This window comes from Lepus europaeus, chromosome 3 (genome assembly GCF_033115175.1).
Source record: "Lepus europaeus isolate LE1 chromosome 3, mLepTim1.pri, whole genome shotgun sequence".
Classification (NCBI taxonomy): Eukaryota; Metazoa; Chordata; class Mammalia; order Lagomorpha; family Leporidae; genus Lepus; species Lepus europaeus.
In genome coordinates this window covers 108,019,998-108,032,251 of record NC_084829.1, presented here as the reverse complement: position 1 = coordinate 108,032,251, position 12,254 = coordinate 108,019,998, and the positions used below count along the sequence as shown (strand labels likewise).

The window sequence follows — 12,254 nt, the reverse complement described above, 5'->3', positions numbered from 1 at the left end:
TCCCTCTTTCTATCACCCTACCTTTCAAATAAATAATTCATTAATCACATAAGTCTTTTAAACAGTTTTCATAAGCATTTTCCTAGTGGAAAAAAAAAAGCATCTATGTCCTCTTAAAGACTTAATATAGAACAATAGATTATAGCATTTTAATTAAAATCTTTTAAATAAAAAATTATCTAAGGACAATTTAACAGTTATGTAAAATGGATTTGTTTGGTTTTCTCTTTCCTTAAAGAGCATGCAACTTTTTTGTGTGCTCCACTGAATTGTTCAGACACAAGGGATTTGGAATTCTCCAGAGTCACTTAGACAAGAACTCTAGCCAGGCATTGACTGAGCTGGCAACAGGGAGAGGGTGTGGTCTGTCTGCGCAGGGCCACCAATCTCAGCACAAGCTGGTTGGTTCTGTCTCAAGAGCTCAGCTTGTAAGCTGTGCCCATTCTTTGGATCTGCTATTCTGCTTCCAGGGATTTGTTTTAGGATTTATATTGGAGAAAGTAAAGTCTCTTCGATAAATGATTCTGGAAAAACTGGACATCCACATTTAAAAAGATGAAACTAGACCCCTATCTGTTACCATATGCAGTCATCAATTCACAATGGATCAAAAGCTTAAATGTAAGACCAAAAGCTAAGAAAATTCCAGAGAAAATATAAGGAGGACAAGCGCTGTGGCATAGTGGGCTGTCTCCACCTGTGGCACTGGAATCCCATATGGGCTCTGATTTGAGTCCCAGCTGCTCTTCTGATCCAGCTCTCTGTTATAGCCTGGAAAAGCAGTGGAAGATGGCCCAAGTGCTTGCCTGCACCCACGTGGAAGACTTGGAGGAAGCTCCTGGCTCCTGGCTCCTGGCTTTGGATCAGTGCAGCTCTGGCCGTTGCGGCCATCTGGGGAGTGAACCAGCAAATGGAAGACCTCTCTTTCTGTCTCTCTCCTCTGTTTGAAACTCTACCTCTCAAAAAAATAAAGAAAATATTAAAAAATAAAGAAAATATAAGGAAAAATACTTCAGTCTGGGCAAATATTTTTTCAGATATGATCACCTAAAGAACAGACAGCAACAAAAAAAATTGACAATTAAGATTACATCAAACTGAAAAGCTTCTGTATTGTACCACAAAAGAAACAATGTAGGTTGAAGAGGCAACCTACAGAATGGAGGAAATATTTGTAAACTATTAATTTTCATGTGATTACTTTTTTGAATATATGGGAAACCTAGACAACTCAACAGCAAACAAAGCAAAGAATCAGGGCTGGCATTATGGTGTAGAAAGTTAAGCTGTTGCTATGCCAGCATCCCATATGAGACCTGATTCAAATCCCAGCTGTTCCATTTACAATCCAGTTCCCTGCTAATGTGCCTAGAAAAGCAGCGGATGATGGCAAGTGCTTGGGCCCCTTTCACCCACATGGGAGACCCGGATGAAACTATTGGCCTTGGCCTGATCCAGCGCTGGCCATTGTAGCTATTTGGGGAGTGAACCATCATATGGAAGGTCTCTCTCTCTCTCTCTCTCTCTCTCTCTCTTTCTGTAACTTTGCCTTTCAATTAAGTAACTTAATCTTTTTTTTTTAAAGAAGCAAATAATCCAGTTTTAAAATGGGCAGATGACCACAGTAGACATTTCTCAATATACCCAGCAAATATATGAAAAAATGCTCAACACTATTAGTTATCAGGGATGTGCAAATCAAAATCACGATGAGATATCATCTCACTCCAGTTAGCATGGCTATTATCAAAAAGAGAAAAAAAGAATGCTGGTGTGTGGGCAGAGAAAGGGGAGCTCTCATACACTGCTGATAGGAATAAACACATAGCCATTATGGAACAAAATGTGAAGGCTCCTGCAAAAACTAGAAATAGAATGATCACATGACTCAGCAGCCGTGCTAGTGCATGTCCAAAGGAATTGAAATCAGTATGTTAAAGCCAGCACTCATGCTTATTGCTGCAGTATTAACAACAGCCAAGATGTGGAATCCACCTAGGTGTCCATAGATAGATGAATAAAATGTGGGGTATGTACAAAATATTACTGAGTCATAGAAAGAATACAGTGCTGCAACACAGATGAGCTTTATGTCACACGAAATAAGTCAGGGACAGAAAGACAGATACTAGGTGTTCTCACTTTTATGTGGAAGCTAAAAAGCTGATTTCAAAGAAATAGAGAATATATGAGTGGTTAGCAGAGCCTGAGAAGGGTGTCAAGAGTGAAGGATGGTGAGGGGATGATTGATAGGTCCAAGGGTGCACCTGCTTACGAGGGTAACTTCTGATGTTCTGTAGTAGAGTTGGATAGCTATAGTTGCCAACGACTGAGTATTTCAAAATTACTATTATAGAGGACTTTGAATGCTCCCAATACAAAGAAAAAAATTTTTTATTAAACTTTTATTTAATGAATATAAATTTCCAAAGTACAGCTTATGGGTTACAATGGCTTCCCCCTCCCAAAACTTCCCTCCCACCCACAACCCTCCCCTTTCCCGCTCCCTCTCCCCTTCCAATCACATCATGATTCATTTTCAATTCTCTTTATATACAGAAGATCAGTTTTGTATATATTAGGTAACGATTTCAACAGTTTGCCCCCATATAGCAACGCAAAGTGAAAAAAAAAATACTGTTGGAGTACTAGTTATAGCATTAAATAAGAGTGTACGGCACATTAAAGACAGAGATCCTACATAATATTTTTTTAAAAAATTAATTAATTTTCTATGCCATTTCCAATTTAACACCAGGTTTTTTTTTTCATTTCCAATTATCTTTATATACAGAAGATCGATTCAGTATATAATTAGTAAAGATCTCATCAGTTTGTACCCACGCAGAAACACAAAGTGTAAAAATAGTTTCAGTACTAGTTATAGCATCACTGCACATTAGACAACACATTAAGGACAGATCTCACATGGGATGTAAGTACACAGTGACTTCTGTTGCTGACTTAACAATTTGACACTCCTATTCATGGCGTCAGTAATCTCCCTAGGCTCTAGTCATGAGTTGCCAGGCTATGGAAGCCTTTAGAGTTCGCTGACTTTGATCTTATTCCGATAGGGTCATAGTCAAAGTGGAAGTTCTCTCCTCCCTTCAGAGAAAGGTACCTCCTTCTTTGATGGCCCCGTTCTTTCCACTGGGATCTCACTCACAGAGATCTTTCATTTAGGTCTTCTTCTTTTTTTTCTTTTCCATGGTGTCTTGGCTTTCCATGCCTACAATACTCTCATGGGCCCTTCAGCCAGATCCGAATGCCTTAAGGGCTGATTCTGAGGCCAGAGTGTTGTTTAGGACATCTGCCATTCTATGAGTCTGCTGTGCCAATACAAAGAAATTTTATGACTGAGGTGTTAGGTATGTCAGTTGCCTAATCTGACCATTAGATATTACATGCATGTATTGAAATGTCAAATTGTATTCCATAAATATACACAATTACTATGTGTCAGTCTTTTAAATGTTTAAATAAAAATAAATAAAAGGAAAAATAGCAACAAAAAGCAGTTTGAAAACAAAACATAATTCCAACTTTCTAGAAAATGTGTATTTCAATTATGCTTGTATAAATTATAATCTATTAATTGTGTGTGTTGGCATGTGTGCATGTGTTTATGCCAAGGAAAAATGTTTAAGAATTTAAAAGTAAACTGTTTTTTTAATGATTGCTTTCTCACTTGAAAGGCAGAATAACAGAGAGAGAAAGAGAGGGAGATCTTTCATCCACTGGTGCACGTCCCAAATGCCTGCAAAAACCAGGGTTAGGCCAGACCAAAGCCAGGAACCCAACACTCAGTCCAGTCTCCAATGCGCATGGCAGGGACCAACTATTTGAGACGTCACCTCCTGTCTCCCAGGGTGTGCATTAGCGGAAAGTGGAGGCGAAGTTCAAGCTCAGGCACTCCAATGTGGGATTGGGAGTCCCAAGCAGCATCTGAACCACCGTGTCACTGAATCAAATGTCTGTCACCTGCTATTAGTTTTTTAAAAAGATTTATTTATTTATTTGAAGGGGAGGGGGATAAAGAGAGAAAGAGAAGGAGATGGTGGTGGCAGAGAGAGAGAGAGAGAGATCTTCCATCTATTGGTCACTCCCCAAATGGCCACAATGGCTATGGAACTCCATCCAAGTCTTCCACATGGGTGCCAGGGGTTCAAGTACTTGGGTCATCTTCTACTGCCTTCCCAGGTGCATTATCAGGAAGCTGAATTGAAAACAGAGCAGCCAGGATTCAAACAGGCACTCTGATATGGGACACTGGCATTGTAGGCTGCGGCTTAGCTTGCTGCTCCAGCCCTCTGATATTACTTTTAATCATGGGTCTCAGTTATCTGCAGAAATGGCCAGTCCTCCCTCAAAGGTTGGCCCCTCCCCTTGAATGTGGGCTGGCCTTATGATGTGCAGTGGAAACAGTGTCCTGTGATTCCCAGGACCTGACCTTAAAAATTGCTGCAGGGGCAGGTGTTGGGTGCAGCTAATTAAGCCACTGCTTTGGAGGCCTTCCTCTGCTTTTGATCCAGCTTCCTGCTAATGTTCCTGGGAGGCAGCAGGTGTTGGACCAAGTACTTTGATTCCTGCTACCCATGTGGGACACCTGGATAGAGATCCTGGCTCCTGGCTTGGCCTGGCCCCTGCTCCAGCTGTTGTAGGCATTTGGGAGGAGTGAACTATCAGATGGAAGATCTCTTCCCCCTGCCATCCCTTTCCATGTCACTGTGCCTTTCAAATGAATAAAATAATTTTCAAAGAAAGGGTGCTGCTGTTGAATATTCCCCTGCTGATAGCCGGTCAGCAGCATGTCCTGCTGGGGAGCCCTTTTAAAAGGGAGAAGTCTCAGTTTAGGTGGGGTGCTGTAGATGGGAGGGTGCCCAGCTACTGGAGGAGTTCCAGAAGGAGAGGGAACCCAGTGTTTAGGGCACAGGGAGTGCCCAGGACAAAGTGCACCTGCTGCACCTGGCTGTGTTGCTGAGAAAGAACCGGGAATGAAGTACAGGAGTTTCTCAGGGGTGCTTTCAGTTGGCCTTGGAGGCTTCCAAGTTGCTCTGGCTTTGGCACTTGGCAGGACGGGAGCCCTCAGTGTTGGCAGATGGAGAGACTGTCGGGGTGATATCCAGGGTCCTTGGATCTCTGGAAGAGGACATTTTTCCTGAGCATTGGCCTTTTACAAAGCACTGCTTCCATTGTGGGTGGAGTTGTGCCCCTCTCCCCAGATTAATGTTGCAGTCTCAACCCTCAGTGCTTCAGAAGATGACGTTGTTTGGAGACAGGGTCATTGCAGAGGTATAATTAGTTAAATGAGGTCATAGCAGGACCCTGATCCAGTGTGACTGGTGTCTGTATAAAAAGGACAAACTTGGACACAGACACACAGAGAACATTGCATGAAGGGGAAGGCCAAGATCAGGAGATGGCCAGTGGCCACTGGAAGCTAAGAGAGGCGGGAGAGAGGGAGCCAACCCTACCGACCCTTGATCTTGGGCTTTTGGTCTCCATGACTGTGAGATGATACTTTCCTGTTGTTTGAGTCACCCAGTCAGTGGTAGGCTGTTGGGGCAGCCCCAGCAGACTGGCACAATGCCCTGGCCCCATCTTCCACTTCCTTCCTGTCCTGAAGTCCTGGATGGCTGACCACACGGACAAGCTTGTGCCCATGATAAGGAGCTTCTGCCCAGAGGGCATCCCATCTTACTCTAGTGAAAATTAAAATGCCCAGTTCTCCAAAAATGTTGTGAAAGGTTAAAATTAGACCAGATAGACCTCAGAATCAGCCATTAAGGCATTCGGATCTGGCTAAAAAGCCCATGAGAGTATTTCAGGCATGGAAAGCCAGGACTCTGTGGCAAAAAATGACCTAATGAAAGATCTCTGTGAGTGAGATCCCAGTGGAAAGAAGGGGCCATCAAAGAGGGAGGTACCTTTCTCTGAAGGGGGAACTTTCACTTTGATTATGGCCTTGTCTAAATATGGTTGGAGTTTGTGGACTCAAGAGGCTTCCATGGCCTTGGCAGCTCATGAGAAGAGCCTCGGGTGATTACTACTGAGTGTCAATTGTTAAATCAACAACAGAAGTCACTGTGCACTTGCTCCCCATGTAGGACCTCTGTCCTTAATGTGTTGGACTATGAGAATTAATGGTAAAACTAGTCATCAAACAGTACTTAATACTTTGCGTGTCTGTGTGGGTGCAAACTGTTGAAATCTTTACTAAGTATAGAGTTAATCTTCTGTATATAAAGCTAATTAAAAATGAATCTTAATGAAGAATGGGATGGAAGAGGGAGTAGGAGATGGGAGTTTGTGGGTGGGAGGGTGGTTATGGGGGGAAGAACCGCTATAATCCAAAAGTTGTACTTTTGAAATTTATATTTATTAAATAAAGGTTTTCTATTAAAAAAATTAGACCAGATAGGCTGTTTCATCTACTTTCTTTGAGACTCTTCCACCCAAGAATAGTTTTCACTTTTCCTGAATTTACAGAGAATTAACGCTTAGCTGTTTTTCTCTAGAAACCTGGCTAAACCCACCTGTATCAGGATGGGCCCTTAATTATTCCAGTATAATCATTTGCATGATTTTTAGTCCCATAATTGTAGAAAGCAGATAATAGCACTTTAAAAGTGACATATCTTATTCAGAAATGATTGGTGCTTTATAAGAACAATAATATTGGATGCTTTATACACTAGGAATGGAAATGACACTTGTAAAATATTTGCAATGGGAAATTATGGGATGCAAGAAATAAAAAATTCACACTGGAAAAGAAAAATATGTTTTATTCTCTCCTCTCAGAAGGCAGTGACACCTCACCCTTGGGCTGCACAATCTATCTAGATCATCATAAAATTCTGATCAAGGCAAGTAGTTTCCAGTCACTGAGCTCAAAAGAGGATGGGGATGTTTTCATGTTTAGAAGACTTTGTTCTTTAGAATAGATGGTGTTTTGTAAATTAAAGTTGGATTTCTACATAAAGAATATATTTGCTATGATTGAGTCTAATAATTTAGTCCTCTTCCAGTTACTTATAACTTCTTTTTTTTAAAAAAAGGTTTATGTATTTGAAAAGCAGAGTGAGAGAGAGGCAGAGGGAGGGGGTGGGGAGGGAGAGAGAGAGATCTTCCATCCACTGTTCACTTCCCAAATGGCTGCAACAGCTGGAACTGGCCAATCCAAAGCCAGGAGCCAGAAGCTTCTTCCAGGTCTCCCACGCGGGTGCAGGGGCCCAAGGTCTTAAGCCATCTTCCACTGCTTTCCCAGGCCACAGCAGAGAGCTGGATTGGAAGTGGAGAAGCTGGGACTAGAACTGGCAACCATCTGGGATGCTGGCATTGCAGGCAGTGGCTTTACCTGCTATGCCACAATGCCAACTCCTACTCATATCATAACTCATGACAGTTTATAAATATGTTTGGGAAAATACATATATTCTCCTATACTTCACCAGTATAGTTTTTAGGTCAATTGTAAACTGATTAACTTTACCCCGTCCTTCTGATTTTTTCACTTATTCATCACACTCAACATGAAAACCCATGAACCATGGTGAAAACAAATCTGGATGGAGCCTGAGAAATTCTTTGCTACATGAATTGATTCAGCAAATGCTGATTCTTGAGTTTTGGATATTTTTGTACCATTTAGAACATTCTATTAGGTTTCAATTAAGTATTTCTTTTGGCAGCTTAATTACCCTTAATCCAGGAATATTCTGCCTACAACTGCCAAGATTAAATAAAGCCTTGGAATTGCCAGTGCAACTGAGATGGAAAGAAATAGTGACTTGGTTACATCGTGTCTGATTCAAAAGAACGACTTTAGCCTGGTGTATGTTCACATAGAACCTGCCGTGGCTCAGCTGACTCATGAAGAAAGATGTGTGTGTGTGTTTTTGTGTGTGTGTGTGACTGTGTGTGTGTGTTTAACTTTTTCTGTTTGATTTAGAAACTATTGAATCAACGAGCTGGTCCACAGATATCCATTCTTTTCCAGAACCTCTTGGTCTTCTTGGAGTTGTTAATGTAGCTCCTCTCTTGATGGCTGGAGGTACCATTGAAGTGAATGAATCTGTCTCCCTCGGGCCTCAGGACTTTGGGCAAAGCTCATTTTCTTGCAGTAATTATGTGTAAATTCCATGAGCCTTTTGGTCCACTCAATGTTGAAATCACACAAGGGCTCTTTCCATTGTACTGAGAATTCAGGTTTCAGCCTCACATGAGAAACTCGTCAAACAAGCACGCAGCGCGAGAAAGGAGAGGCTGGGCGGGCCCCTCTCCGGTTTACCCCAGTCCTCTGAACAAGTAGAGATGTTTTCACGCTCAGGCAGCAGCTTCCAGGAAGGCTGCTTACGGTCCTGCTGTCACCTCCGAGGTCCAGAACTGGGGGTCCTTTGCTGTGAGTCCCTTCACTTCCGTTCTCCCAGTCTGAATGCTGTCAGCTTCCCTCAGTGTGGGACAGTTAGCCCTTTTGAAAAGGGCTCTGCAGGGGCTGGCGCCGTGGCTCACTTGGTTAATCCCATATGGGTGCCGAGTTCTAGTCCTGCCTGCTCCTCTTCCAGTCCAGCTCTCTGCTGTGGCCCAGGAGGGCAGTGGAGGATGGCCCAGGTGCTTGGCTCCTGCACCCGCATGGGAGACCAGGAGGAAGCATTTGGCTCCTGGCTTCAGATCGGCGCAGCGCCAGCCGTAGTGGCCATTTGGGGGTGAACCAACAGAAGGAAGACCTTTCTCTCTCTCTCTCTTTCTCTCTCTCTCTCTCTCACTGTCTAACTCTATCTGTCAAATAAAAAAGAAAAGAAAAGAAAAGAAAAGAAAAGAAAAGAAAAGAAAAGAAAAGTGCTCTGCAATGGTAAAGTGGTGTCGCTCCCAGTACTCTGCTCACTGACCCATATCCACTCGCAGAGAGCATCTGATTTCCCAAACCCAAAACCTCCTAGAGACTCTGAGTTAGCATTGTCCTCCTGTGGTTGACTGGGAAGGCCACATGGTGTCATGGCTAAGAGCACAGGCATTGCCCACAGTGCTTAGATTCCACCACTGCCCCTACAGCTATGTGCCAAGGGGGCGATTACTGGTTCCCTTAAACATTAATTAAGGGAGATTACCATAATCACCCTCGCAGAATTGTTGAGAGGATTAAATGGATATTATAAAGGGAATCACTTAGCAGAGTGTCAGGTGCATACAAGTCCCTGGGAAGGATTAGCTTTCATCGGTTTCTGAAGGTGTGCAGAGTTCTGTTATTCTAGTGGATTTTGTGTAAAACCAGAAAAAACAGGGGGACTGATTTTCATAACTTAATTGCAAATTATTTCTCTCCCTTCCAATTCTTCTTCCTTTATTCCATCTCACCTAGATGTGAACCTGTACAAGGGGAATTCATAAAGCACATGAAGAGTGGAACAAAAAGATAAGCTTATTTTGATGCAAAAATGTTTCAAAATCCATGCATAATTTCTTCATCATATGCATTTTCCATGAACTTTTTTTAAAAAGGTTTATTTATTTATTTGAAGACAGAGTCACAGAGAGGCAGAGGCAAAGTGAGAAAGGTCTTCCATCCGCTGGTTCACTCCCCACATGGCCACAATGGCCATCTGAGCCGATCTGAAGCCAGGAGCCAGAAGCTTCTTCTGGGTCTCCCATGTGGGTGCAGGGGCCCAAGGACTTGGGCCATCTTCTACTGCCTTCCCAGGCCACAGCAGAGAGCTGGATGGGAAGAGGAGCAGCTGGGACTCAAACTGGTGCTCATATGGGATGCTGGTGCCGCAGGTGGAGGCTTTACCTGCCATGCCACATCGCTGGCCCCCATGAGCTTTTTGAAGACTCCTAGTATTCATTAATGAGCAGATGGTGTTGCTTTTTTCTTTTTAAAAGAAATCACAGAATAATAATTTTTCCTCAAGTCCAGTTTCAGATGCCCGAGAACTCTTCCTTTGGCTTCTAGTCTTGATGCATTTGGAGAGGGTTGAGGCTTGTGAGGCAGCCCCTGTGGGCAGTGGCCCTCTGTAAGTCCATCTCTGTAGCCGCCATGCTGCTAGGACTGGGCTGGGCCCCTTGGGGTGGCAGACAGATCGTGGGGAGAGGCTGCGGGCTCCATGACATACCTGCCATAGTGTCTCCTTCTTGGACATCCATTCCCACTGGCAGGAAGCAAGTGTCTGTTAGGATTTCCGCCTGGCATTTCACAATTTGCATATGTAACATTTGGAATAGAACGAGATTAGAAATTCATGTCGGAATTGGCCACTTGCAAATGACCTCCAACACTAAAATTTTACAAATTCTGCTTCCTTGTGGGGCAGTGGCAGTGTGTCACTGCAGATTTCAAGATGGTATTTTTTTTTTTTTTGACAGGCAGAGTGGACAGTGAGAGAGAGAGAGACAGAGAGAAAGGTCTTCCTTTGCCATTGGTTCACCCCTCAATGGTCGCCGCGGCTGGTGCGCTGTGGCCGGCGCACAGCGCTGATCCGAAGCCAGGAGCCAGGTGCTTCTCCTGGTCTCCCATGCCAGGCCCAAGGACTTGGGCCATCCTCCACTGCACTCCGGGGCCACAGCAGAGAGCTGGACTGGAAGAGGGGCAACCGGGACAGAATCCGGCGCCCTGACCGGGACTAGAACCCGGGATGCTGGCGGATGGTGGAGGATTAGCCTATTGAGCCGCGGCGTCGGCCTCAAGATGGTATTTTTAACAGTGATTTGTCAAAGCTACTAATCTCATTTCATTGCTTTGTTACAGATTGATGTTCTCAAGGCAGATCTGGAAAGTGCCGAATGGAAAGTCTTGGAAAATCTCATTCTGGAAAATGTCCTTGAACAGATTGGACAGCTCATCTTTGAGATCCATCTGCACTGGCCCGGGTTCGAGGTCAGTGGCAGTGACAGCAGTGTTGTTAGATTCTGGTACAGCCTCCTCAAAGAATTAGAACGAAAGGATTTCAGGCTTTTTCACAGTTACAAAGATTTATCTAAACCTCAGCTATTCCTAAAGAAAGATCTCTTCAATGCAAGTAGCTGTTATACTCTGAGCTGGGTGAATACAAGATGGAAATAGGATGCAGGACTTCATGAAGAGTACAAGGAAGGAAGGATTTCCAGAGTGGAGTCGTCCATGGCTCTCACCAAGGGTTTGTGCACGCAGCTTCCTTACCTGCTGGAGCAGGGACTGTGTCATTGTCTCTGCGGTGCAGGAGGGCCTGGTGTTTGATGTGGCAAAGGCACCGTCGATACTTCAAGGGATGAACGACCAACTACCCTCACCACTCCACCACGCAACCACCACCATTTGTCCAGACCCAGGCCTTTTACCCTTTGCCTCTGACAGAGGGCTAACTTGTCCTCCCGCACTGTGACTTGGAAAGTACTCCCCCATGCATCCCAGTTTTTGCTAAACTTTATTGTATGTCTATCATCCGTGAAATTGCCCACCTTACAATGAAATGAAGTTTTCCCTTCGTCCTGGGTTGATGACATTCCCAAGTTCGTGATCTCCTGTTCAAAACAGGGCCTTTCATTGGAAGCGGAGTCACCTCTCTCCAGGTTTTGCCAGCTCACTTTGTCATTCCTCCCCTGCCCTTTCTGGGGCCATGCAGCGGTGTTGTAACAGCCACGGTTTCTGGCTTCCGGGGCCTCGGACACATCGAATTCTGTTACTGAGTTTCAATGCCCAGACCATCAGGAGCTTCAACTCCCGGTTCTTTCCTGACTCAGCCTTGGATCCCTTCCTTTGTGATACTGAGCACACAGCAGAATGTGCGAGTCTTCACTGTTAGCACTTCAGCCTCCAAACATCAGTTCCCAAGCAGGGACTTGGGCCGCACTGTCAACGGTTTTCTAATACATTAGCTCAAGTGCATTTTCCTGTACTGTCAGTAGGCATCACATGTGACATGGTGGCCTGAGGCCATCGTGCCTATAGTGCCTTTTTCCTCAGATGGTTACACAGTATTCAGTAGTAGCAATCCTTTCCATATGCAAGTTCATGGAAAATGAAATTAAAATGTTTATTTTGCTGTAAACAATTTTGAAATCCATGCATAGGTATTTCATAATGTGCATTTTCATGAACTTTTTAAAGACCTACCCATCAGTATGGATTTCAAAAATTTTTACCACCAAAATACACATCTTTTAATTTCATTTTCTGTGAATGTTTTTAAGTATCCATATGTATTGTTGTTAAGTGGAATTTGTAACTCAAATAATTTCTATTTACAGGAAAAGAAACTTACTCCACCGAATGATTT

The 12,254-nt window shown here is 43.7% G+C and overlaps 1 protein-coding gene across 1 annotated transcript in view; it reads left to right on the top strand.

Annotated features, from left to right (window-relative positions):
* METTL24 (methyltransferase like 24) overlaps positions 1–11,932 on the top strand; it is a 118,371-nt gene extending 106,439 nt beyond the window's left edge. The window contains exon 5 of the mRNA XM_062187660.1: positions 10,748–11,932. Coding sequence (XP_062043644.1) covers positions 10,748–11,062 — 315 coding nt within the window. The 3' untranslated portion in view covers positions 11,063–11,932. The remainder of the gene's footprint in view (positions 1–10,747) is intronic.
* Positions 11,933–12,254: the final 322 nt, after the last annotated feature.